This window comes from Oryx dammah, unplaced genomic scaffold, assembly GCF_014754425.2.
Source record: "Oryx dammah isolate SB20612 unplaced genomic scaffold, SCBI_Odam_1.1 HiC_scaffold_18, whole genome shotgun sequence".
NCBI lineage: Eukaryota > Metazoa > Chordata > Mammalia > Artiodactyla > Bovidae > Oryx > Oryx dammah.
In genome coordinates, this window is record NW_024070202.1 from 82,306,689 (window position 1) to 82,333,528 (window position 26,840).

The 26,840-nt window shown below is 39.8% G+C and overlaps 1 protein-coding gene across 1 annotated transcript in view; it reads left to right on the forward strand.

Moving 5' to 3' along the window:
• The window catches only part of VPS41 (VPS41 subunit of HOPS complex), a 203,982-nt gene that overhangs the window by 41,797 nt on the left and 135,345 nt on the right, over nt 1-26,840 (forward strand). The window contains exons 3-4 of the mRNA XM_040259502.1: nt 1,344-1,451; nt 9,738-9,815. Of these exons, the coding sequence (XP_040115436.1) occupies nt 1,344-1,451; nt 9,738-9,815 (186 nt within the window). The remainder of the gene's footprint in view (nt 1-1,343; nt 1,452-9,737; nt 9,816-26,840) is intronic.

A 26,840-nucleotide genomic window follows, 5' to 3' on the forward strand; every position in this document is an offset into this window, starting at 1 on the left:
TGGGATCTTCCTGACCCAGGGCTTGAACCTAGGTCTCCTGTATTGCAGGCAGATTCTTTTACTATCTGAGCCACCAAGAAAACCCAGAAGGTTTGCTGTTTTCCACGCTTCCAAGTGTGGCCATCTTTCCAGGCAGAGAGTCTCAGCCTCCTGTTGATAAATGTCTCCAGGAAGAAAATGACTGTAGAATGCCAGCTGGCCCCTCCATGGTTTCTCCACCACTTTGGAATCACACTTCTAGTCCAGACTGCCTCAGTAGCCCTTTAATTGATGTCTTAGATTGATTTTGCTCTATATTTCATTCCTAGGTGTTTTGGGTGGGACCATTGTTGTACCTCAAACTACCCAAATGTTAGCTGGAAGGTGAAGACCACACAATTATTTTTGAAGGAAATGATGAGTAAACTGTTTTTGTGGACTACTCTTTTTGGCCAGTTTTATTCTACCACAGTTATCACTATATGCATATTTCCTTCTCATTGTATATTGATGCAGTAAAATAAATATTTTTCTGAATCATTGTCATAAGTTTTATAACTAATATTGATTTATTAATTCCTGGCCTTTATAGACAATCTAGATTCTGAACTTTGTAACTGTGAAGATTAAGGATGTCTTATGATGCTATATCAACAGTGAAATTGAACATCTAAAGTTAGTAATAACATGTATAAAAGATTCAGAACATTTTAATGCATAAGTAGGTTTATTCAGATGAGAGTCAACAGCGCATATTCTAACATAAACTAAGTAATAATATCCATTCATGGTTTCTCAGTTATTTAAAATTAATATTAAAATATTTTCATCTGAAGAGTAAGTATATACTTTGCTTTATATAAAATTTCTGATTTTCTTTCATTTTAATTTTTATAATTTTTCTAAATAAAATGGAACAAATCTCAAATCTGAGAAAAATGCTTGCAATTCTGAAATACAGAATTCGTGTCTTTTGGAAGTTTATTGTATTCCTGTCTCATTGCTGTGTTTTATGTCCATGAGGGTACATTGACAAGTATTTTGCCTATGCACCTTTTATTGGCTTTTGTCCGAATAGTGGGACAGACAGTTTTGTATTTTCTTGATATGCTGAAGTTGATTACTGTCAACAGAAGGTATATGTAGTCCTCTTTCGAGCTTTCAGATTTATTCTGCTGTTGAAGTTGTAGCATTTGATAGGCCAGTTGTAAAAATGAAACATGAGAATCTTAACCTTTAGCTGTAGCTGTGGTTGTTGACAGTCATTGAGGGAACCACCTCTGGTTCCACCTTACAACGTGTGTTTTGAGTCTTTGACTCTTTCAAATATGTCCTTGTGGCTGTCATCTCTGTTTTCCATGCAGGAAGAAGAGAGTGAAGAGGAGCCCAAACTGAAGTACGAAAGGCTCTCCAATGGGGTAACTGAAATCCTTCAGAAGGATGCTGCTAGTTGCATGACGGTCCATGACAAGGTAAGGTGGCCTGTAGAGGATGCTTCTGTAACTCGTTTCTGTTGTATGTTTGCTGATATTTTGAGGTCTGGTGCTTTGGGTGGTGGTTTTTCACAGTAATTTTGTCTCCCTGCCACTCTTCCTCTCTTCTTTCTCACCAGTGAAAAACTGAAACAACAACCGGAGATATTATATCAATGTATTTGTACACACACGCTCCACCCATGGCCACAGTGTATCAAATAGAAGAGGATGATGGTTCTGAAAGATCTGTAGCAAGTGATTCTCAGAAACTCTGGCACTTTATTCCTCATATCTTACGTAGTAGAGTAGGAAAATGTTAAGATGAGAAATATTCTGGAGCTCATTGCTTTTGTAAGAGTAGAAGAGATTATATTGGAGGCCTTAGGAATCAATAGAAAGGCCCCAAATGATTTTTTATGTATTATATGAATGAATAAATATATTCCACATCTCAGTCTTCATTATAGAAAAGCCCCCCACCAACTTTTTGAGTCCAGACTTTTTGAGTCCCATTATAGACCAAAACAATCCAGGACATAATTGGAATATTAGAAGCAAGGCATTCTGATCATTGCTCTCTTTTCCCCATGAGCTGTAGAGTGAGCCTTGGTACCTCCACTGAAGGCAGGCGCCTGGCTCTGCTCCACCTCCTGGCTTTATCCCCTTGTTACTAGCAGTATTGCCTCATCTATCTCCTTGCCTCTACCCAGTTCCCCTTTATTACAGATTTCATTCTGTTGTAAATAGATTACTGCTTTCAGCATGCCAACAGGACCTGTGTTTTCTGTCTTGTTTTTCCAGGACCCTCCCCTTCAGCCCTGTTTCATCTCTCTACCCTTAAGGCCATATTCTGGAGGCTTTATGTCTGTCCCTGGAACTTGAAGATATTTTGGGCAACACTCTTAATCTTTTTATCCTTCAAGCTTTTGTGTTCATTTTCCCCCTAACCCTGTTTTGTGACTTGATGGAGCCCTGATCTCTAATCCATTCTTCTTCTGTCTCTGTCAAGTGGTCAGCCATTGTAACTTAAGTTTACCAGCAGATTCAGTTCTCTGCTCTCAAGGACGCACCCCTGCCACCCGCCTCAGCCCCACTGCCCCAGCTAAGCTCTCAGCTTAAAGTCAGTGCTTTAACAGCAAGGCCACCCGCCATGTGCTTGTACACCTTGCATGTGAGGTGTGCATGCCACTTAAAGGGCTGATATTTATTTGTCCCTCATCAGCTCCTTCATCCCCAATCTGCCTTTTTGGCCACCATCCATTGATTCTCAGACGATGATGTCATTTCTATTTCTTTAAGAGAATGGAAACTCTCCAGCATGATCAGCCTCAATTTCTGACCATTTGCCCAGCTCATCCTTCCCTTCCTGCTTATGGTCCTTTTTGGCCACATCTGTCATTCACTTCATTTCATCCCTTCTCTCCTAGCGATCCATACTGTATCATGGAACAGACATAACTCCAGCCCCATGTAACCACTGATCTACTTTCTGATTCTGTAAATGAATCCATTTTTAATATTTCATGCTTTTGTTGTTGTATAGTCTCTGAGTCATGTATGACTTTTTGCGCCCCCATGGACTGTAGCACGCCAGGCTCCTCTGTCCTTCACTGTCTCCCAGAGTTTGCTCAAATTCACATCCATTGAGTCAGTGATGCTCTCTAACCATCTCATCCTCTGCCACCCCCTCCTCCTTTTGTTTTCAGTCTTTCCCAGAATCAGGATCTTTTTCCAATTAGTCTGCTCTTCACATCAGATGGCCAAAGGATTGGAGCTTCAGCTGCAGCATCCCAGTCCTTCCAGTGAAGGACTTTCAGTGAAGAGTATTCACCATACAGTGAAGAATGTTCAGGGTTGATTTCCTTTAGAATTGACTGGCTTGATTTCCTTGTCCAAAGGACTCTCAAGAGTCTTCTTCAGCACCACAGTTCAAAAGCATCAATTCTTGGGAGCTGGTATCTCAGTCAGTAAAGAATCCACCTGCACTGCAGAAGATCTGAGTTTGATCCCTGCTCGAGAAGATCCTGTGGAGAAGGAAATGGCAACCCACTGCAGTATTCTTGCCTGGAAAATTCCATGGACAAAGGAGCCTGGTGGGCTGCAGTCCATGGATTTGCAAGAGTTGGACACAAATTAGTGATTAAGCTACATCCTTCTTTATGGTCTGGCTCTCACATCCATACATGACTACTGGCAAAACCATAAATTTGATTATACAGACCTTTTACATCAAAGTGATGTCTTTGCTTTTTAATATGCTGTCTAGGTTTTTCATACTTTCCTTCAAAAGAGCAAGTGTCTTTTAATTTCATGGCTGCAGTCACCATCTGCAGTTATTTTGGGGCCTAGGAAAGTAAACTATGTCACCGCTTCCACTTTTTCCCCTTCTATTTGCCATGAAGTGATGGGATTGGATGCTGTGATCTTAGATTTTTGAATGTTGAGGTTTAAGCCTGCTTTTCAATCTGCTCTTTTCACTCTCATCAAGAGGCTCCTTAGTTCCTCTTCACTTTCTGTCATTAGAGTGGTATCATATGCATATCTGAGGCTATTGATATTTTTCCCAGCAATCTTGATTGCAGCTTGTGATTCATTCAGCCTGGCATTTTGTATGGTGTACCCTGCATGTGAGTTAAATAAGCAGGGTGACAATATAGAACCTTGACGTACTCCTTTCCGAGTTTTGAACCAGTCCATTGTTCCATGTCCGATTCTAACTGTTGCTTCTTGACCCACATACAGGTTTCTTAGGCAGGTGTGATGGTCTGGTATTCCCATCTCTTGAAGAATTTTCCACAATTTGTTGTGATCCACACAAAGGCTGGGGGGCTCATCTTCCATTGCCATATCTTTTTGCTTTTTCACTCTGTTCATGGGGTTCTTGCGGCAAGAACACTGGGGTGGGTTGTGATTTCCTCCTCCAGTGGACCACGCTTTGTCAGAACTCTTCCCTATGACCCATCCATCTTCTGTGGCCCTGCACAGTGTGGTTCATAGCTTCATTAAGTTACACAAGTCTGTTCACCATGATAAGGCCATGATCCATGAACTGGGGATCAGGTCAGTTGAGTTCAGTTGCTCTGTCTTGTCTGATTCTTTGTGACCTCATGGACTGCAGCACACCAGGCTTCCCTGTCCATCACCAACTCCCAGAGCTTGATCAAACTCACCTTCATCGAGTCAGTGACGGTATTCCACCATCTCCTCCTCTGTCGTCCCCTTCTCCTTCTGCCTTCAGTCTTGCCCAGCATCAGGGTCTTTTCCAATGAGTCAGCTCTTTGCGTCAGGTGGCCAAACTATTGGAGCTTCAGCTTCAACATCAGTCTTTCCAGTAAACATTCAGGACTGATTTCCTTTAGGATGGACTGGTTGGATCTTCTTGCAGTCCAAGGGACTCTCAAGAGTCTTCTCCAACACCACAGTTCAAAAGCATCAATTCTTCGGTGCTCAGCTTTCTTTATAGTCCAGCTCTCCCATGGCTGGACTGGAAAAACCATAGCTTTGACTAGATGGACCTTGTTGGCAAATAACGTCTCTGCTTTTTAATATGCTGTCTAGGTTGGTTGTAACTTTCCTTCCAAGAAACAAGTGTCTTTTAATTTCATGGCTGCAGTCGTCATCTGCAGTGATTTTGGAGTCCCCCAAAATAAAATCTGTCACTGTTTCCACTCCCAAGATTTGGTCCATTGGTCACTTGTTTTCTGAATATTTACTTTTCTTGATTTAATTTCATGATTTCTGTGTTCACTTCCACCCTGACGCTCTTTAGATTAGTGTGCTTGTTTATTTCAGCGCCGCTTACACAGCTGTACCTTCGGTTCTATTTTTACGTGTAACTCACCATGGCCATAGTGAACTCATTTTTTTCCTCTTCCTTCCTTTGCATTTGTTCTTTTGGTTTCTCTGCCCCATTTGGTGGCAGCACCTAAGGCAAAACTGACTCTCCCTTTCCACCCAGTCATTCCCTAAGTCCTGTTGGTTTTCTCACCACCCCTGCCCTTGCTGAGGTCTTCCACTTCTCCTCCCTATACTCGTGTATCTCTTATTTATTATTATTATTATTATTTTATTTGCTTTTAACTCTTTTGCCACCTAGTTGCCAGAATGCTCTGTGGAAAATATCAGTTCTGCAACTCAGGTCTGATTTTCCTCATCTGCTAAAGTCTGAGCTCCTTCATGTGGTATTTATGGCCCTCTGAGATCTTGCCTCCTTGTGTAATTGGCCTGATGTCTGAGCACTTTTCTGCCACAAGTGTAGTGTCTGGCAGCAACCATAGGCTCTTCTTACAACATCTCTTCTGCCTGAATTCTAGTCCGAAGTCACCTGCTTGAATCCACACCCATCCTGAGCCAAGGAGCTTTTAGTTCAGGCATTTGTCATTTCTCCCCTGAACTAATGAAAGTGCCATGAACCAATCTGTTTTCCTTCAGATTTGATTTCATCCTAATCCATTTATAACATTTTCTACTGAAATAATCTTCCAGGAATTCAGGTCTGATTGTCTACTTCTCCATCCTGGAATTCTGTATTGGCTTCCTGATGTCTTCATGATTTGGACACCCCTGCCTACTCCCCCCCGCCCTCCAACCAGCTTTGCTACCTTTCATCCCTCCATAATTATTCAGAAGCCTTCTATTAACCAACCTTGTCAGTCTCATTACCTGCCTCCTCCCCTGGATGCTTCTAAAACTAGTTGTAATTGTTTGACTTGGTCTTGCTTTTTCTGTGACCACATGCCTTTGTGCAAATTGTATCCTTGCTGCCTCAAATGGTCTTTACCACAGGCCTTCCCTCTCTGCCTTGGTGTCTGCTGTCTAGATTCTCCTTCAAAGTTGACCCTTGAACAACATGGGTTTAGACTGGTTCAGGTCCACTTATACACAGATATTATTTTCCAAATAGTAAATACTGAAGTACCACACAGTCCCTGGTAGGTTGAATCTGAGGTTGCGGAAGCCCTGATCTGAAGGAGCCATGGGTCTGCAGGACCAACTGTAAGTTATATGCAGATTCTCAACTGCAGGGAGGGTTGGTGCCCCGACACCTGCTCCCCTCTACCACTGTCTAAAGACCAACTATACTGTTGAAAAAAATCTGTGTATACGTGGATCCTCCCTGTTCAAACCTATGTTGTTCAAGAGTCAACTGTACTTGCATTTTAAGGATACTCTTTAACTTTAATTAATCAATTTTTTATGTCTGTCTGTTATTGTACCTTCATCCTTTTAAGTCATACTTGCTTACTGTCTAAGCATATTGTAGGTGTTTTGTGTATGTGTGCTGAATAAACTACAAAATGGATGAAAAGGAGAACAAAGTTCCTCTCCAGAGATCAAGTTTCATTAACACCATACTTAATCCAACTTGCCAAGGAGCCTGACAGTGGGAACTGTAATCAGACTAAGTTTGAGAATATGCACCCAATTTTTTTTTTTTAATATGGACCATTCTTTAAAGTGTTTATTGAATTTGTTACAGTGCTGCTTCTGTTTTATGTTTTGGTTTTTTGACCCCAAGGCATGTAGGATCTTAACTCCCTTGACCATGGATCAAATCACACTTCCAGCGCTGAGAGGTTCAGTCTTAACTGCTGGACCACTAGGGAAGTCCCGAGTACATGCCCTCTTGATCTGAGGCCCATGTCTCTGTTTACCAGGTTTCTGATCCAGCTGAGGGTAGTTGAGCTCTTAATTCCTATTCTAGCTCTGCTGTTCATTGGGAAGTCACATCAACTCCCAGAACTTATTTCCTCATGTGTAATTGAAGGGACTCCCTGCTCTAATGCTTTGAATACTGTGAAGCACTAGGTGAAACATAGACATTATTATATAGCTGACCACATTTGAAACGTGCTGCTTCTTGTTTCTTGTGTAGTGTCCAAAACACTGCTTATTACTTCTTCTACTTGTTTACTTAACAAAAAGTCTAATTATTCAAAGTGAAAGCAGTTATGTTAGCGGATGCTTCAGAAGGATTGGATGCCCAAGTGATAGTTTATGAGTCGGGTTTCTGTGTTTAAATCTGAAAGGAGCTAATTAAGTTTATTCTTTGCCCATGCTGGATTTTAAGTTCTCTTAGGTTAAAAGGTAAAAAAAGAAAAAAAAAAATTGGTAGTTACAAAAGTGCAAAGCTTTTCATGTCTGGAAGGAGGATCATATTTAAAAGATTTATATTGTTTGTGATTTGTGGCCAGTCATGCATTTTTTAACCTGTATTTCAAATAGTCAAAATCACTAGCACATGAAAGTATGACTCATTAATAGCTTTTAATGTTTAAATTTTTAAAGAACTATATAATTACCATGTCAAATTTGATTGTTTTAAGAGCCCATAGATATTTCTTTCTAAAAGAAAGCAACAGTAGTTTGTCTAATCCAAAGGATGAAATGTTTTTCTAAGCAAATAGTAGCTTGTCATAAAAACCGGTCCATTTTCCCCCCAGAGATCTGCTAAAATAATTATAGTTTTAGGTTGAAACTGTAACATTAAAATAATTATTTTATATTTCCTATCTTAAACATTAAATGAAAGAAATTAGTGATTTTGAAAAATAAGGGGGAAAGAATTCCTATTTGGATAAAGTACTCTGCATGGAACCTTTAAAATTTTGATAAAATATAATTGGAAGTTCAATAATGGCCTTCAAAGAGGTATCAGAGAGTGACCCACTATTAAAATATTTTAAGGATCCAAGCCCCTTAGTTTTTAGCAAACTATCATTAAATACATTATTTATGAAGAGAGTCAGTACCATCAAGCACTTGGGTGTAGTGTGCTTTAAAACCCATTCTTGGACCGATGCCTCAGAATGAAGTGTCGTTTGTTTGTAGCTAGTATTATGTGGTGTTTTTCTCTTCAGATATTGTTGGAGTGTCGCTACAGAGAAAAAAATCACAGTCCTCTGAGTCCTCTATTTCTGATTAGAATGTTCTTTTGCTTGGGAGGAAACAACACTGTTTGGTTTAAATATTCAGGCTTCTCTCCCCGCAGAGTTGCCTCTTTCCCCTTCTCTTTCCAGGGCCCGGCATCCTGTTTTCACGAGGCCCGCTGTCTGCCCTGGATGAGTAATCGGCCTGGCACCTGGTGCATTCAGGCAGGCCTGTGCAGCGGAATCGTCACACCTAGTTATGTCTGCACACCTGATGTTTTATTAACCAGTATTGATTTTTTACCCGGGGGACTTTTTTTTTCTTTCTGAAAAAAGGCAACCTTGCAGGAGTGAAAGGCATTGTAGGGGCTGAATTTCTAATGAACCCCTTCTTTTCCTTTTTGTGACTCTTTAATGTGGCTTCATATTTTAAGCACCTGATCTGAAATTTCATTTTCAGCAATTCCATTTCAAGAAATCCTTTTAAATCTTGACTTTCTGTAAGGTTATTTTTTCAAGATGGTGCTGCTTGACTGAAATGCTCAGTAGTGCCTGTAAATCTGAGCATTTTGTTCTAGGTTGCGATGAGGCAGGCTCACATGCAATGAAATAGAGAATTTGGAACTCTTTAAGGACTGCTTAGAGAAATAAAAGGCAAGAGAAACCTCATGTCTTATTTCAGGTAGTTCCTAAAGTTTCTTCTCGTTTCTTTAGGGTTAGTTCAAAGAATTAAGTAGCCGTGGGATTTATGAACTAGTGTTTTGTGTCATACTATGAATATGTAGCTGAGTAGTTATTTGTGTGACAGAAAAGGATTTTTTTCTTTTTTGCATTCAAAAATGAACATTGGCAATATCATTTACTTTCAGTGAGGTGTTCTAATGATGATAGTATAAGTACATCAGAGTTTTTGCATATCTCAATGTGGCATGGATTTTCCTTTCTACAAAAGAATACTTTGTTGTGTGTGTGCATGTCTGTGTGTGTGTGTTTGTTGAACTTAAATGATAGCACAGATTTACACATTTGCCATAAATGAAGGGGAGTTTCTTAATCATTCTCTTTAGACGCTGAGTCCAACCATAGGTTGATCGTGCTTTCACAAATACTTTTAAATTTGCTGCCTCAGTCCATCAGCCATTGTGTACACACCGCATGCACACCATTAGTTGTCAGCAGATGGGGGTCCTCATGAGTCATTCTGACAGCTAGCTTGCATGATCACAATAAAGTAGGCCCTGTTCTGCGATTTCCTTGAAGCTGGAAACAAGCCTTCTCGGAGGAATGTGTATCTTCCATGGCATTGCAGATCACTTACCCGTTAAGTGTCTTGACTTTGCAGATGGTTTAATTGCTAATTGTATGGATGGTCCATTAAGAAACTGACCCCTCTACCCCTCTATTCTTCTTACAGTTCTTGGCACTGGGCACACATTATGGCAAGGTTTATTTACTTGATGTCCAGGGGAACATCACTCAGAAGTTTGATGTAGTAAGTATCCAGTATAAAATAATGTGTGAACTGAATTTCATGCTAAAATTTGTGCTTTGGAATATTTGTTTTAGCCATTTGTTTTAAGAGCATAAAGAAAGGGTCATTATCAGTTAAATCAAGAGTGCTAAGAGCTCTACTCTGAACTTTATAGCCCATGCTAAAAATTTTAAAGGTGAACTTACAAAGAGAGAGGTCTATTTATAGGTATACACATACACACATTATGTATTTTCATTGGTATCTTCTATATAAAATCCTTTTAAAAATGTATTTTTTATGAATCTGTTCAGTTGCAGATCTTTAGGTAATTGTAGCCATCTATTTGGCTTTAAGTGGAGCATTTAAAATACCCCTGTGTGTCTTCATTTTAAATTGTAACAATGTGGGATGTCTAAGTAGATTGTTATTAAAAGAAAAAGTATTACTTTTAATGGTGATTCATGGTGCTGATTTACATAGCCAGGGGTGGGGGGTCGGGGGTGGGGGTGGGGGTGGGGGCGTTGTGGAATCCTTGAAGTGTGAAGCCCCTCATTTGATGACTAATGTCAGTTGTAAGAACATGCACCATCATCTTCTCCAGATGCCGAATGTAATTGAAAATTGATTGATCACCTTGATGGTTCAGTTTATCTCTTCTAAATATATAAAGCTAATATTTTATGTGAATGTTTTGAGGGTTGAACTCTTAGGGAATTATATTGATTGAACGAGAAGAGACAGGCTTTTTATTTCTTTAACTGTGATTTGGAATCACTGAGGATGAAAGCAGTGTTGAATTTGAAGCTTCATTTTGGTGTTTAAGATGAGCCTTGAAAGTATCAAGTGTCCAAGGCTGTGAGAATATGAACCTTTGTGATTAAAAAGGTGATCATTTTAGGGAGCAGATATTCCTTTTGTGAAGAAAGACTCAGCACTTGTTGATTCATCATGAGGAATTGGTGTAATTTACAAAGGAGACCACAGTTTCTAAAGCTGACACATTGTATATGAAAGGTTTCAGGGTGCTTTGTTTTGCTTTAAGGAAAGAGAACCACAAATAATGAAGGAATCCTTGCAATTTTTGGAATAGTCCAGGGAGAGAAATATGCACTCTAATCACTGATCCCATCAGGTAAATGGTGGGTTCTTGTTTTGTTTCAGCGTCTCTTTGAGACAAGGGGAATATACCTTTATTTTTTGTTTGGCCACACCACACAGCATTTGGGATCTTAGTTCCCCGACCAGGAATCGAACCTGTGCTCCCTGCATTGAAAGTGCAGGGTCTTAACCATTGGACCACCAGAGAAGTCCAAGGGGGACATACTGTTGACCTTTTCTCTTCTCCCTACTTGACTCTGGATGCCCATTTTGATGATTTAACAAGCATTTGGTCTTTCCATTGTTGTTGTTCAGTCGCCCACATATACCTGTGTGGTATAGGACCTAGCCTCTTTGTGACCACATGGACTGCAGCATGTCAGGCCTCTCTGTCCCTCACCATCTCCTGAAGTTTGCCTACATTCATGTCCATTGCATCAGTGATGCCATCCAGCCACCTCATCTTCTGATGCCCTCTGATCTTTCTGCCCTCAATCTTTCCCAGCATCAGGGAATTTTCCAGTGAGTCAGCTGTTCACATCAGATGACCAGAATACTGGAGTTTCAGCTTCAGCATCAGTTATTCCAGTGAGTATTCAGGATTGATTTCCCTTCAGATTGATGTCCTTGCTGTCCAAGGGACTCTCAGGAGTCTTCTCCAGCACCACAGTTCGAAGGCATCAATTCTTTGGTGCTTTGCCTTCTTCATGGTCCAGCTCTCAAAATCATATGTGACCTCTGGGAACACCATAGCCTTTAGTATATAGACCTTTGTCAGCAGAGTAATGTCTCTGCTTTCAACACACTGTCTAGGTTTGTCATAGCTTTCCTGCCAAGAATCATATGTCTTTTGATTTCATGGCTACAGTCACCATCTGCAGTGATTTTAAAGCCCAAGAAGAGGAAATCTGTCTCCACTTCCACGATTTCCCCTTCTGTTTGCCATGCAGTAATGGGGCCAGATACCATGATCTTAGGTTTTTTTTAACATTTAGTCTTAAGCCAGCTCTTTCATTCTCCTCCTTCACCTTCATCAGGAGGCTCTTTAGTTTCTCTTCACTTCCTGCCATTAGAGTGGTACCATCTGCATATCTGAGGTTGTTGATGTTTCTCCCGCGTATTTTGATCCCAGCTTGTAACTCATCCAGCCTGGCGTTTCTCATGATGTGCTCAGCATACATGTTAAACAAACTGGGTGACAGCAGATAGCCCTGTGGTACTCCTTTCTTAATCCTAAACCAATCGGTTGTTCCATACAGAGTTCTAACTGTTGCTTCTTGACCCACATACAGGTTTCTCATCCATTAAAACATGAGCTGGTGCTGGGCAGAGCTCTATTCACTTTGAAGAAAAAGCTTGCTTGGAGTGCTGGTCTTAAATTTGCAGCTCCAGTTTAATGATTCTGTTAACACTCTGCTTCTAAGTAAGTCTTTTTAATATTGTATAGAAACGACTTGACTCCTAAGGTTCACAAGACAGACACTGCTGCTTTCATGGCCAAAAGAGAAACCAGGAGAGATGCTGTAGGAGTTTATTCATGTCCCCTTCCTTCCTTCCTTCGTGTAGGCCTCCTGTCTGCTCCCTATAAGCCTTCAGCTTTATCTTCTCTGATGTTAGTTTTATGTCAGGTATATTCTATATCCTTTTCCAGGTAATTCCTGGTTCTCTGTATTCAGTCCTGCCCATATGACATCTTTGAAATTTAAGTTCTTTGTAGCTTGCACTTATTTTTTGGTAGGAGAGGAAGATGGTTTGGTGCTCTTTTTGTTTGTTTACCTGATACCAGAATTTAATAGTCTGCTGTAGAGAAGTTTTTCATGAAGCTATGAGTCTGCATGAACCATTACCATATTAGGTATATGACTTTGAGGTGACAAATTTCAGAATATCATATTTTGAAAGGAGCCTTAATCTTCACCTTCTCATCTCAGATGAGTTTTCTGCTTTGTTATTTTATTTTCCCATTTCTGATGATGTGTTTGCTTGGGGCGGGCAGGGCTCTGTATCAGTGCTCTTGATAAAGCATTCAATTCTAAAAACACTATTATGGCTTTAATTTGTAAATTTTCTCTGCAATGATTGCCATATTCAATCAAGAACTGTTTTCTTCATTTGAAATGCAGCAAGAGTGAAGCAAGTATTAAAAAAATTAGTGAATTACTTCTAGGTGAAACTAATTTAAACTAATTAAAATTAGATAAAATAATACCGTGCACTTGCATAACACTTCTTTTATTTTCTCAAGAACTGTCTCTTTAACCCATTCATTGTATTTATAGTTTTTGATTGAAGTAATGAAGCTGTATTCACAATTCTCATTTATTGATAGGCTTTTGTTTGGCAGAGGATAGGGACATAAAAGAATCTTTATTTTTAAAAGATTTCCCCAAATGATTCTGCTATTTGTATTGGAATAGAGTCATTGCATTAGGTGCTGTATAACTTTACTTTAAATGTATATGGTATAAAAGAAGAAATAACAAATCATTCTGCATGTTGAAAGTGATTTGCTTTCCCATTAATATTTCAGGAGAAATACTGATTAGCAGATGGTTTACTAATGACTTAGCATTCAAGAAAACTGAATCCAGTGCCTATGTCCCCCCAAATATATATGTGTAGAAGAATGTTAATAGGTTAATTTGTAATAACTCCAAACTAGAAACAACCCAAATGTTCGTCCATAGTAGAATGGATAAACCAATGATGGTATATTCTCAGTGATTCAAAAGAAGAAACTATTGCAACATGCAGCAACATGAATGAATTTTATTGTCTTATTGTTCAACCAAAGAAGCCAGACAAATGTGTACATGTTGCATGATTCCATTTATGATGATCAAGAGAAGGCAAAAATCACACTATGGTGATAGAAGTCAGAGTATGATTTGACCTGGGAGAGAGCACAGGTAGAATCTTCTGAAGTATTAATAATTGTTTCTATCTTGGTGGTTTCCCAGGTGTATACGTGTGTAAAAATCATTGAACCACATGTCTGAGATTTGTGTACTTTATTCTGTGTGAGTTATACCTCAGTAACATGCACACATGCACATCCCTCCACATGGTGTATGTCTCTCTAACCTTGCTGCTGCTGCTGCTGCTGCTAAGTCGCTTCAGTCGTGTCCGACTCTGTGACCCCATAGACAACAGCCCACCAGGCTCCCCCGTCCCTGGGATTCTCCAGGCAAGAACACTGGAGTGGGTTGCCATTTCCTTCTCCAGTGCATGAAAGTGAAAAGTGAAAGTGAAGATGCTCAGTCATGTCCGACTCTTTGTGACCCCATGGACTGCAGCCTACCAGGCTCCTCCGTCCATGGGATTTTCCAGGCAAGAGTAGAGCAGTGCTCAAATTATCCTTTGCCTGTTGAAGCAGCCTTTTCCTCTACTTGTTTCTAAATACCAGCACATTTTCCAAGTTGGTATCTTGTTCAGAGATCTTTATATAAATGAATCACTTTCTTACACTGTATATTCTTCTGTCATTACATGAAAAGGTTGATAAAGAGGAGCCTGTGCTACCCACCCATTTATGACTCTTCTTTGTTGATCAAAAGTGAAAACCACCAGGGTGATGGTTTATTTTGCATGTTGATGTTGAGATTTCAATACATCTGAAAGGATACTCATTAAAATACTTTAGCCACACATGTGTTTTTTAAAGATTTTATCCCTAGGTATAACTTTATATTAATTCAGATTGAATTGATAAAGTTCAATTTTACTTAACTCACAGAATAAAAATTAAAATAGGCCTAGTTTCTCAGGTAAAGGGCTCAAGTTGCTTAGAAAATTGCCTGCTTGAATATGGATCAGATCATATTCTCCTCAGTAAAGGTTGTCTTAATTGCTTACACAGTGTATGACATATGACTTCAAAATCCTTAGAGAATCTCAAATTCCTTTTAAGTTCCCACATGGTGTCCATACCCATATGATGTCATTAATTGTAGTAGTTACTTTCTCTTTAATAGCCTTCTTAACTATATTAATTTGTTGTTGGTGTTGTTCAGTTTCTTGGTCATATCCAATTGTTTGTGACCCCATGGACTGCTGCAGTGAAGGACTCTTGTCCTTCACTGTCTCCCAGAGCTTGCTCAAACTCATGTCCATTGAGTCGGTGATGCCATCCAACCATCTCGTCCTCTGTTGTCCCCTTTTCTCCTGCCTTCAATCTTTCCCAGCATTAGTGTCTTTTCTAATGAGTCGACTCTTTGTGTCAGTTGGTCACAGTTATTGGAGCTTCAGTTTCAGCATCAGCCCTTCCAATGAATATTCAGGGTTGATTTCCTTTATGATTGACTGGTTTGATCTCCTTGCTGTCCAAGGGACTCTCGAGAGTCTTCTCCAACACCACAGTTCAATTAGGAATACTATGAAACAGTGAGCAAATTATTAATTAGGAATACTTAACTTTAAAGCAATGAGCAAATTATTTTTGGAGCCTTATTTCATGTGTTTTAAATCTTTATTCTTCTAAGTGTACCAGGTGGAGAGCAAAGAACTCCACTGACCAAGCAAATCTCTGCTCTTAAGGTGAAGGCTCTTTTCTTTTTTAAAAATAGAAAATACAGAGGTTTGGCTGTCATGGCGCCATGGTAGGAGACATTAGTTAAGTACCTCTAAAGTGGATGGTTACAAAAAGAAAGGGATCGGAAAGCAAAGTAAAATTGAACAGTTTTACTGGGAAATTTTTAAAGTTTATCTCTTGAAGAAGTGGGCTCAGGGTACTCCTTGAACTCCCATGTAGTAGAGTCTATTGGTATTTCTATTCCTGTTTTTTGTTGTTGTTTTAAATTTTTTTGAAATGGAGTTGATTTACAATGTTTTTCAGGTGTACAGCAAAGCAACTCAATTAAACACACACTCACATATATATGTATATATATTTCTTTTTTACATTTTTTCCGATTATAGGTTGTTAACAAGAAATTGAGTATAATTTCCAGAGCTGTATAGCTGTATAGTAGGTCCTTTTTTGTTATCTGTTATATATACATATACACACATATATAGTATGTATATTTAAATCCCAAACTCCTATCACTCCTTGCCCCTTTGGTAACTGTGTTTCTTTTCTATGTCTGTGAGTCTTATTTCTCTTTCTTATGTAAGTTCATTTGTGTCATTTTTTTTTTTTTTTTAGATTCCTGCATACAAGTGGTATATGATTTGTCTTCCTCTGGTTTACATCACTGAGTATGATAGTCTATTATAGATCTATGTATGTTGCTGCAAATGGCATTGTTCTATTCCTTACTGCTAATATTGGTACTTTCTTTTGATCACATGAAATTAAAAACCTAGATTTCTGTGAAAACTAGCTCACACTGCAGTAACTTAACACCCCCCTAAGAGGTCTGAGCATCCAAGACCCTTGTCATATGGCCAAAACCTATGTTTCTAGGATCAGTTTTAGTTTCTTTCCTCCCTAGTCATTGTGATCTACTCACTATCTTCTGGGTATTGACTTGGATATGCTTGTTCTAACCTTTTAATCACATATTCCAAGGAAGTCCTTCTTCCATTAAGTCCCATTCTTTCTGTGATGTGCGTGTCCTGAGGTGTCCTCTCCTTCAAACTCCTGAATTATTGCTGTTTTCGTTTGAAGTGTTAATAGCTCATCGTGTCAATTCCAGCTTCATAGTCACACTCAGGCTTTTGGAGGGCGGAGGCCATATCTCCTGCAATACCTCTCCCCTCTCTCTCCCTCGCTCTTGTCTCCGGGGATTTTTGCTACCCAGTAAACATACTGTCTGATAATATTGCCTTGAAACATACCCATGAAACTGGTCCTTTTTCTGTCATTACTTAGCCTCTCATCAGGGCCTCTGAGTCAGATCTCCACTCTATTGTGTATTATTCAACCCTCACCTTCCCATTGGATTTGTAATTAAAATTTTTTATATTGCTATCAGAATGTTAACTCCTACTTATGGAAAGTAAGCCTGTCATTCGGTGATACTTGGCAAGTTTTTAAGATATACTCAGACTTTTCCTAGTTGCTATGGGAATTTATACAGTCAATAAAGTGTAGAAGCTGAGGAGACTTAGGAGATCATTCTAGATATAAAAGGTGCCAAGACCAGACACTGGAGGGGAACTGGACTCGAGCTGCTTTGTTGCTCTGTTCCCTGCCCATGTACTCTTCCGCTCTTCTCTTCTGATTCATTCTAGGCCTTCCTCACTTACCTAAGACATTTTCCTCCCCTGAGGTTTAAAACGATGCTTTTTTGTGACTGGATCCTGCCTGGGAGTGAGTGACCATGGTCTCACTTCTCTCTTAGGGCTTAGGGACTCAGTCATCTTTGGGTTCCATTTCTGGCCTATGGCTGCTCTCTTTGGTGTAGAGGAATTCATCTATACTATAAATCAGCTCCTGTTTTCCTTTTTTTTGGGTATTGGTATATAAATGTTGTTTGTAGGCTCACCCATCTTTATTTTTACATTTCAGCAAAAGAAATGATTATCTGCTTCTTGCTTTCTTGGCCAACATAATCCTGAAAATTGAGTGTTCCTTTAATCTTACCTTCTTAGATTGCATCTAAGAAGGTAAGATTTAATATTCAAAAACATGTCTTTTATTTTTTCCAGGGTTTAATCATCTCCTTCTCTTCTGGAATATCCAGTACTTTTGTCAACATTTATTTGTATCTGTGTTGAGGTCATTCCATCCACAAAATGTGTTTCCTGAGGCAGTTTCTCTAATTTCTCTTTACATCCTTTCTGCTCAGCATAAAAGCTGGTGATTGTGAGAAATTGATGAAACCTGGCTACACCAATAGTTCTGTGTTTGTAAAGTCCCATGTGTCTGGACCATATTCCAGATGATAAGGTTTTGTGCCTTCCTGTTCCTGTTCTCCATCAAGATAATTCTGGGGCTTCGCTGGTGGTCCAGAGGCTAGTAAGACTCTGTGCTTCCAGTGCAGGGTGTGTGTATTGGATACCTGGTCTCACTGAACTAGATCCTGCATGTTGCAACTAAGACCTGGAGTTGGCAAATAAATAAGATATTAAGAAAGGTAATTGTATGTACATTAAGGGGAATCATATGGGCATGATCATCTCTTTGAGAGTAAATACAAATCCCAGGCATTCATTATTATCCTGAAGAACCCAGCTCTTTGAGGCTTATTCATAGTGTATCCACGATAGTGTGGGGTGATCATTCATTAAAAGAACCCTCGGAGCAGATCTAAAAACATAAACCATCTATCCTTGAACAAAGATAACCCTGCTCTACCCTGGCCATAGGGTACTTCATCTACCTGAAGCACATCCCATCCATAGTGTGCAGTTCCAGATGCGGCATTAGTATTTGGCAAAGTCAGACAGTAAAAGGATCATAAACAGTGTGGAGACTTAGAGGAGGAGCGTTCAAGTTTGTACATGTGTGGAAGTGAAATTTGAAGTGCATCTTGAAGCATGCGCATTTCTTGATTGTTGGAGTGGATTTAGACAGAGTATTGCATGCTTCCTATGAAACGGTGTCAGAGGGGGCAGGGAACGTTGGTCATAGACCTAATCTGCACATACATTTTGTTCTTCCTCCAGTAGCTGGAATATGAAGGACTGGAGAGGAAAGAATGGATCGTGAGATGCAATGAGAGCAAATTAGGCAGGAGCTTTGCCAGAAGGATGGAAGAAAAAACAAAAGAAGTGTTTTCCTGAATGTATTCGTGGGCGTTGAGTTTGGAGTGTTGAGGGAAGTGAGTGAAACCCCAACAGTGATGGGAAACTGGGTGTCCTGAACCATAAGACTTTATATATGGATACGAGAGTCCGTGTATACAGTTTAATAACGAATAACTTATACCTTTGAAGGCAAAAGGAAAAGAGGGTGGCACTGGGTGAGACGGTTAGATAGCATCACTGACTCAATGGGCATGAATTTGAGCAAACTCTGGGAGATGGTGAAGGACAGGGAAGCCTGGCATGCTACAGTCCATGGGGTCACAAAGAGTCGGACATGACTTAGCAACTGAACAAGAACAACAATAACAGCTTGTACGTTGAGTTTTTTGTTGTTGTTGTTGTTCTGCATTGGACAAGGAAATGCCAACCCACTCCAGTGTTCTTGCCTGGAGAATCCCAGGGACGGGGGAGCCTGGTGGGCTGCCGTCTATGGGGTCGCACAGAGTCGGACACAACTGAAGTGACTTACCAGCAGCAGCAGCAGACTTTTTGGTCTCTGGAAACCCTGACAAAGTATGTTTCAAAATAAGGGTGTATTACTTCTTCCTTAAACAAGGTCTGTTTTGCTATCTGATTTGTTTTTTAAATGAGGTATAGTTCATTTACAATGTTGTGTTAGTTTCGGATGTACTGACTGCAGAGTGATTCAGTTACACGCACATAAACATATGTTTACATTCTTTTTCATGTTCTTTCCATTATGGTTTATCATAGAATATTGAATATAGTTCCCTGTGCTATACCATAGGAATTATATATAGTTGGTTATCTAGTTTATATATATTAGTTTGTATATGTTAATCCTAAGAATTGCTTTGCTTTATGAGCCTTCTCTAAAAATTATTTCTTTGGCTATAATTGCCAATTTTTTGCAGATGACAAAATCATGATGTGTATCATAAATGGAAACTTAAAGGATACTTTGTTCATCTAAGACATGAAATTCTTCTATAGTTTCCTTATCATTTAGTTGTTAGGTCCTTAGTTTGTATCTCTAGTAAGAAGAAATCCATTGCTTGTACAGGCAGCTATTAGCTCTTTGCACTTTAGCTTTTTTAGTTTAATTGCTAGAAATGATGCATACCACACTATACACTTCTTCAGTTCAGTTCAGTTCAGTTCAGCTGCTCAGTCGTGTCTGACTCTTTGCGACCCCATGGACTGCAGCACGCCAGGCCTCCCTGTCCATCACCAACTCCTGGAATCTACCCAAACTCATGTCCATTGAGTCAGTGATGCCATCCAACCGTCTCATCCTCTGTCGTCCCCTTCTCCTCCCGCCATCAATCTTTCCGAGCGTCAGGGTCTTTTCAAATGAGTCAGCTCTTCACATCAGGTGGCCAAAGTATTGGAATTTCAACTTCAGTATCCGTCCTTCCAGTGAACACTCAGGACTGATCTCCTTTAGGATGGACTGGTTGGATCTTCTTGCAGTCCAAGGGTTTCTCAAGTGTCTTCTCCAACACCACAGTTCAAAAGCATCAATTCTTTAGCACTCAGCTTTCTTTATAGTCCAACTCTCATATCCATACATGACCACTGGAAAAACCATAGCCTTGACTAGATGGACCTTTGTTGACAAAGTAATGTCTCTGCTTTTTAATATGCTGTCTAGGTTGGTCATAACTTTCCTGCCAAGGAGTAAGCGTCTTTTAATTTCATGGCTGCAGTCACCATCTGCAGTGATTTTGGAGCCCAGAAAAATAAAGTCAGCCACTGTTTCCATTGTTTTCCCATTTATTTGCCATGAAGTGATGGGACTGGATGCCATGATCTTAGTTTTCTGAATGTTGAGCTTTAAGCCAACTTTTTCACTCTCCTCTTTCACTTTCATCAAGAGGCTGTTTAGTTCCTTTTCACTTTCTGCCATAAGGGTGGTGTCATCTGCATGTCTGAGGTTATTGATATTTCTCCCACTTCTTAGAGTGGTTAAAATTACACTTCACGACTGACCATACCAAATCTTGGTGAGGGCATAGAGAAAGTGAAACTCATCCGTTACTGGTGAAAACATCAAAAGAGGTAACCACTTTGCAAAACAGTATGGTGCTTTTATAAAACATTAAATATGCACTTACTATGTGATCCAGCTATTTCAGGAAATGAAAGCATATGCTAATCTGAAGACTTGTGCATGAATGTTCATATAATATTTTGTTTATAATAGCTCTAAACTGGGTCTGTATGTCCATCTCTGCTGTTGCTGCTGCTCCTAAGTCACTTCAGTTGTGTCTGACTCTGTGCGACCTCATAGACGGCAGCCCATCAGGTTCCCCTGTCCCTGGGATTCTCCAGGCAAGAACACTGGAGTGGGTTGCCATTTCCTTCTCTAATGCATGAAAGTGAAAATTGAAAGTGAGATCACTCAGTCATCTCCAACTCTCTGCGACCCCATGGACTGTAGCATTCCAGGCTCCTCCGTCCATGGGATTTTCCAGGCAAGAGTACTGGAGTGGGGTGCCATCGCCTTCTCCGATGTCCATCTCTAGTGAACAGATAAACAGAATGTGATACATCCACATGATGGCATTCTGTTCATCCACAGAAAGGAATGAACATTTGAGACACACTACAACATGGATGGATCTCAAATCTATCGTGTTAAGTTAAAGATACCATACTCAAAAGACTACATACCGTATTGTTTGTTCAGTTGCTAAGTCATAGCCAAGTCTTTGAAAACACATATTATATGGCTGTGTTTATATAAAATTCTAGAAAATACAAGCAAATCTATAGTGACAGAAAGCAGATCAGTGGTTGCCTGGAGATGGGCAGAGAAATGGTATTGTTGCAGGAGGGGGCACCCCTTCCAGGGCCTAAAACGGGGCTCTTATCTAACACTTGGAATTGAATTGTCCAAGGAGACACATGTGCTGAGAATGCAAGATACTGCATTGGAAAGGGGTGCCTGGGCAGAGAGCAGGAGGGTAAGGGAACCCAGGAGGACTACTCTGTCACGTGGCACACAGTCTCTGGTTTTATGGTGATGGGATTAGTTTCAGATTGTGGCCTGTTATTCTGATGCAGGGCCCTTCCTGGTGGTGCACTCATTGCTCAGCCAACATGGATGCCAAATGAGAAGAATTCTGGGGGGTGGTAGGACACATGGTGTCTCCTTTTGACCTTTCCTGAATTCTTTCAGTTGGTGGTGGCTTTTTAGTTCCATGTTCCTTACCAGGACTTCTGTCATAAAGTAACTCATGCAATGGTTACTATGATTCCTGGCCAGGATGGGTGATTTCAGTCAGCATGCTTCCCCTAACAGTATGGTGGGATTATAAAAGTAGTATAGAAACCTAAATGTCCATCAAAAGAGGAATGGATAGAGAAGATGTGGTACATATACACAACAGAATATTACTCAGCCATAAAAAGAGCAATATAATGCCACTTGCAGATATACGGATGGATCTAGAGATCATCATACTAAATGAAGTAAGTTAGAGGAAGACAGACATCATCTGATACTGCTTATATGTGGAATCTAAAGCAAGTGGCACGAATGAACTTATTTACAAAACAGGAATAAAGTCATGAATATAGGAAACAAACTTACAGTTACCAGGGGAGGGGAAGGAGGCAGGGAGAGATAAATTGGGAGACTGGGATTGACATATATACTTGTTTAGCTGCTCAGTCGTTTCTGACTCCTTTGTGATTCCATGGAGCCTGTCAGGCTCCTCTCTCCATGGGATTTCCTGGGCAGGAATACTGGAGTGTGTTGCCATTTCCTTCTCCAGGAGATCCTCATGACCCAGGGATTGAACCCATGTTTCCTGCATTGGCATGTGGATTCTTTACCACTGAACCACCAGGAAAGCCTGAAAATCCACTACTATATATAAAATACATAACTAATGAGGACCTACTGTATAGCACAGGGAACTATATGCAATAATCTGTAATGACCTATATGGGGAAAGAATCTACAAAAGAGTTAATATTTGTATAACTGATATACTTTGCTGTACAACAGAAACAAATGTAACATTATAAATCAACTATATTATGAAATTTTTAAAAATGTATAAAAATCTCAAAAGAAAAGTGGCTTTAAGAAACTTTCAGGGCTGTACATTCATTATATTGATTGTGGCAAAGGTTTTGCTAGTATATATTTATGTCACAACTTTGCCAAGTTTAAATATATACAGTTTGCTGTATGTCAGTTACATCTCAGTAAACCTGTTTCTTAAAAATGAAAATGGCAAACTATAGAAAATAAAATGTTCCCAGTGGTGTTATCTACATTTCAGAATGTTAGGTGCATCTGTGTAACTGATGGGTATTCTTTAAGGTGCTCAATAGTATAAATGACACCATACAGAGCGCGATCTAAATTATCTAATTTTTGGCTTCTTTGGCCTTTCTTTAGGTTATGAGTCAAAGGGGAAAATTAAGGAAGAAAATTTATCTAACATTTTCCTTGTTTCTGTTTTTTAAGTTGAAATAAGTTGTGGCATGCTGCAATTCATGGGGTCGCAAAGAGTCGGACACGACTGAGCAACTGAACTGAACTGAAGTTGATTTGTAATATTGTGTTAGTTTCAGGCGTATAACATAGTGATTCAGTAGTATTTTCACAGATTATCTTCCATTATAGGTTATTACTACATAATAAGTACAGTCCCCTGTGTTGTGTGGCATATTCTTGTTGTTTATCTGTTTCCTCTATAGTAGTTTATATATGTTAATCTCAAACCCCTAATTTGTCCCTTTGCTGCTCACTCTCCTTTTCATCAACCATAACTTTGTTTTCTATATCCGTGACTCTGTTTCTGTTTTGCACATACATTGATTTGTATTGTTTTTGTAGATTCTACATGAAAGTGATATCATATAGTATTTGTCTTGCTGTGTCAGACTTAGTTCACTAAGCATAATATTCTCTTGGTCCATCATCGTTGCTTCAAATGGCAGTGTTTCATTCTTTTTTATGGCTGAGTAATACTCCATTTGTGTGTGTGCGTGCGTGTGTGTGTGTGTGTGTGTGTACCAACCACCTCTTATTAATCAAATTTGCTGTTGATGGGCACTTGGGTTGTTTCCATGTCATGTCTATTGCAAGTAGTGCTGATATGAGCCTTGAGGTGCATCTGTCTTTTCAAATTAGTATTTTCTGTTTTTCTGGAAATATACCCAGGAGTGGAGTTGCTGGATCATACGGTAGTTCTGTTTTTATTTTTTTAAGTAACCTTCATTTGTTTTCCACAGTGGTTGCACCAAATTACATTCTCACCAGCAGTGTAGGAGGGTTCCCTTTTCTCCATATGCTTAGCAACGTGCACTTTTACACTTTCTGATGATAGCCCTTTTGATAGGTATGAAGTGGTACCCTGTTGTTTTGATTTGCATTTCTCTAATATTTAGTGATGTTGAGCATCTTTTCACATGCCTGTTAGCCATCCGAATGTCTTCTTTGGAGGTCCAGTGGCATCCTTCATTAGTGTGTGGTTACTTATACAGTATTTTCTTTGCTTCTGACCAATGAAATATGGTTGGGGAAAATACCAGAAGTTCAGTGCAAATGTGAAATGGAAGAATTTTGCCAGTATTGCCAATATCTTTTTTCTATTTTCGTTCTGTATTTGCACAAGTAATCCATTTTCTATATTGTAGATCCCTTTTGGAATTGGAATGAAAACTGACCTTTTCCAGTCCTGTGGCCACTGCTGAGTTTTCCAAATTTGCTGGCATATTGAGTGCAGCACTTTCACAGCATCATCTTTTAGGATTTGAAACAGCTCAATTGGAATTCCATCACCTCCACTAACTTTGTTCGTAGTGATGCTTTCTAAGGCCCACTTGACTTCACATTCCAGGATGTCTGGCTCTAGATTAGTGATCACATCATCATGACTATCTGGGTCATGAAGATCTTTTTTGTACAGCTCTTCCGTGTATTCTTGCCACCTCTTCTTAATATCTTCTGCTTCTGTTAGGTCCATACCATTTCTGTCCTTTATTGAGCCCATCTTTGTATGAAATGTTCCCTTGCTATCTCTAATTTTCTTGAAGAGATCTCTAGTCTTTCTCATTCTCTTATTTTCCTCTATTTCTTTGCATTGATCGCTGAAGAAGGCTTTCTTATCTCTTCTTGCTATTCTTTGGAACTCTGCATTTAGATGCCTATATCTTTCCTTTTCTCCTTTGATTTTCTCCACTCTTCTCTTCCCAGCTATTTATAAGGCCTCTCCAGACAGCCATTTTGCTTTTTTGCATTTCTTTTCCATGGGGATGGTCTTGATCCCTGTCTCCTGTACAATGTCATGAACCTCATTCCATAGTTCATCAGGCACTCTATCTATCAGATCTAGGCCCTTAAATCTATTTCTCACTTCCACTGTATAATCGTAAGGGATTTGATTCAGGTCATGCCTGAATGGTCTACTGGTTTTCCCTGCTTTCTTCAATTTAAGTCTGAATTTGGTAATAAGGAGTTCATGATCTGAGCCACAGTCAGCTCCTGGTCTTGTTTTTGCTGACTGTATAGAGCTTCTCCATCTTTGGCTGCAAAGAATATAATCAGTTTGATTTCGGTGTTGACCATCTTGTGATGTCCATGTGTAGAGTCTTCTCTTGTGTTGTTGGAAGAGGGTGTTTGCTATAACCAGTGCATTTTCTCTTGCAAAACTCTATTAGTCTTTGCCCTGCTTCATTCCACATTCCAAGGCCAAATTTGCCTGTTACTCCAGGTGTTTCTTGACTTCCTACTTTTGGATTCCAGTTCCCTATAATGAAAAGGACATCTTTTAGGGGTGTTAGTTCTACAAGGTCTTGTAGGTCTTCATAAAACCGTTCAACTTCAGCTTCTTCAGCATTACTGGTTGGGGCATAGACTTGGATAACTGTGATATTGAATGGTTTGCCTTGGGGACGAACAGAGGTCATTCTGTCATTTTTGAGATTGCATCCAAGTACTGCATTTTGGACTCTTGTTGACCATGATGGCTACTCCATTTCTTCTGAGGGATTCCTGCCCGCAGCAGTAGATATAATGGTCATCTGAGTTAAATTGACCCATTCCAGTCCATTTTAGTTTGCTGATTCCTAGAATGTTGACGTTCACCCTTGCCATCTCTTGTTTGACCACTTCCAATTTGTCTTGATTCATGGACCTGACATTCCAGGTTCCTATGCAGTATTGCTCTTTACAGCATTGGATCTTGCTTCTATCACCAGTCACATCCACAACTGGGTATTGTTTTTGCTTTGGCTCCATCCCTTCATTCTGGAGTTATTTCTCCACTGATCTCTGGTAGCATAGGCCAGCAAATTTGGAAAACTCAGCAGTGGCCACAGGACTGGAAAAGGTCAGCTTTCATTCCAATTCCAAAGAAAGGCAATGCCAGAGAATGCTCAAACTACCGCACAATTGCACTCATCTCACATGCTAGTAAAGTAGTGCTCAAAATTCTCCAAGCCAGGCTTCAGCAATACGTGAACCGTGAACTCCCTGATTTTCAAGCTGGTTTTAGAAAAGGCAGAGGAACCAGAGATCAAATTGCCAACATCCGCTGGATCATGGAAAAAGCAAGAGAGTTCCAGAAAAACATCTATTTCTGCTTTATTGACTATGCCAAAGCCTTTGACTGTGTGGATCACAATAAACTGTGGAAAATTCTGAAAGAGATGGGAATACCAGACTACCTGACCTACCTCTTGAGAAATCTGTATGCAGGTCAGGAAGCAACAGTTAGAACTGGACATGGAACAACAGACTGGTTCCAAATAGGAAAAGGAGTGCGTCAAAGCTGTATATTGTCACCCTGCTTATTTAACTTCTATGCAGAGCACATCATGAGAAACGCTGGACTGGAAGAAACACAAGCTGGAATCGATTGTCGGGAAAAATATCAGTAACCTCAGATATGCAGATGACACCACCCTTATGGCAGAAAGTGAAGAGGAACTCAAAAGCCTCTTGATGAAAGTGAAAGAGGAGAGCAAAAAAGTTGGCCTAAAGCTCAGAAAACGAAGATCATGGCATCCAGTCCCATCTCTTGATGGCAAATAGATGGGGAAACAGTGGAAACAGTGTCAGACTTTATTTTTTTGGGCTCCAAAATCACTGCAGATGGTGACTGCAGCCGTGAAATTAAAAGATGCTTACTCCTTGGAAGAAAAGTTATGACCAACCTAGATAGTATATTCAAAGGCAGAGACATTACTTTGCTGACTAAGGTCCGTCTAGTTAAGGCTACGGTTTTTCCTGTGGTCATGTGTGGATGTGAGAGTTGGACTGTG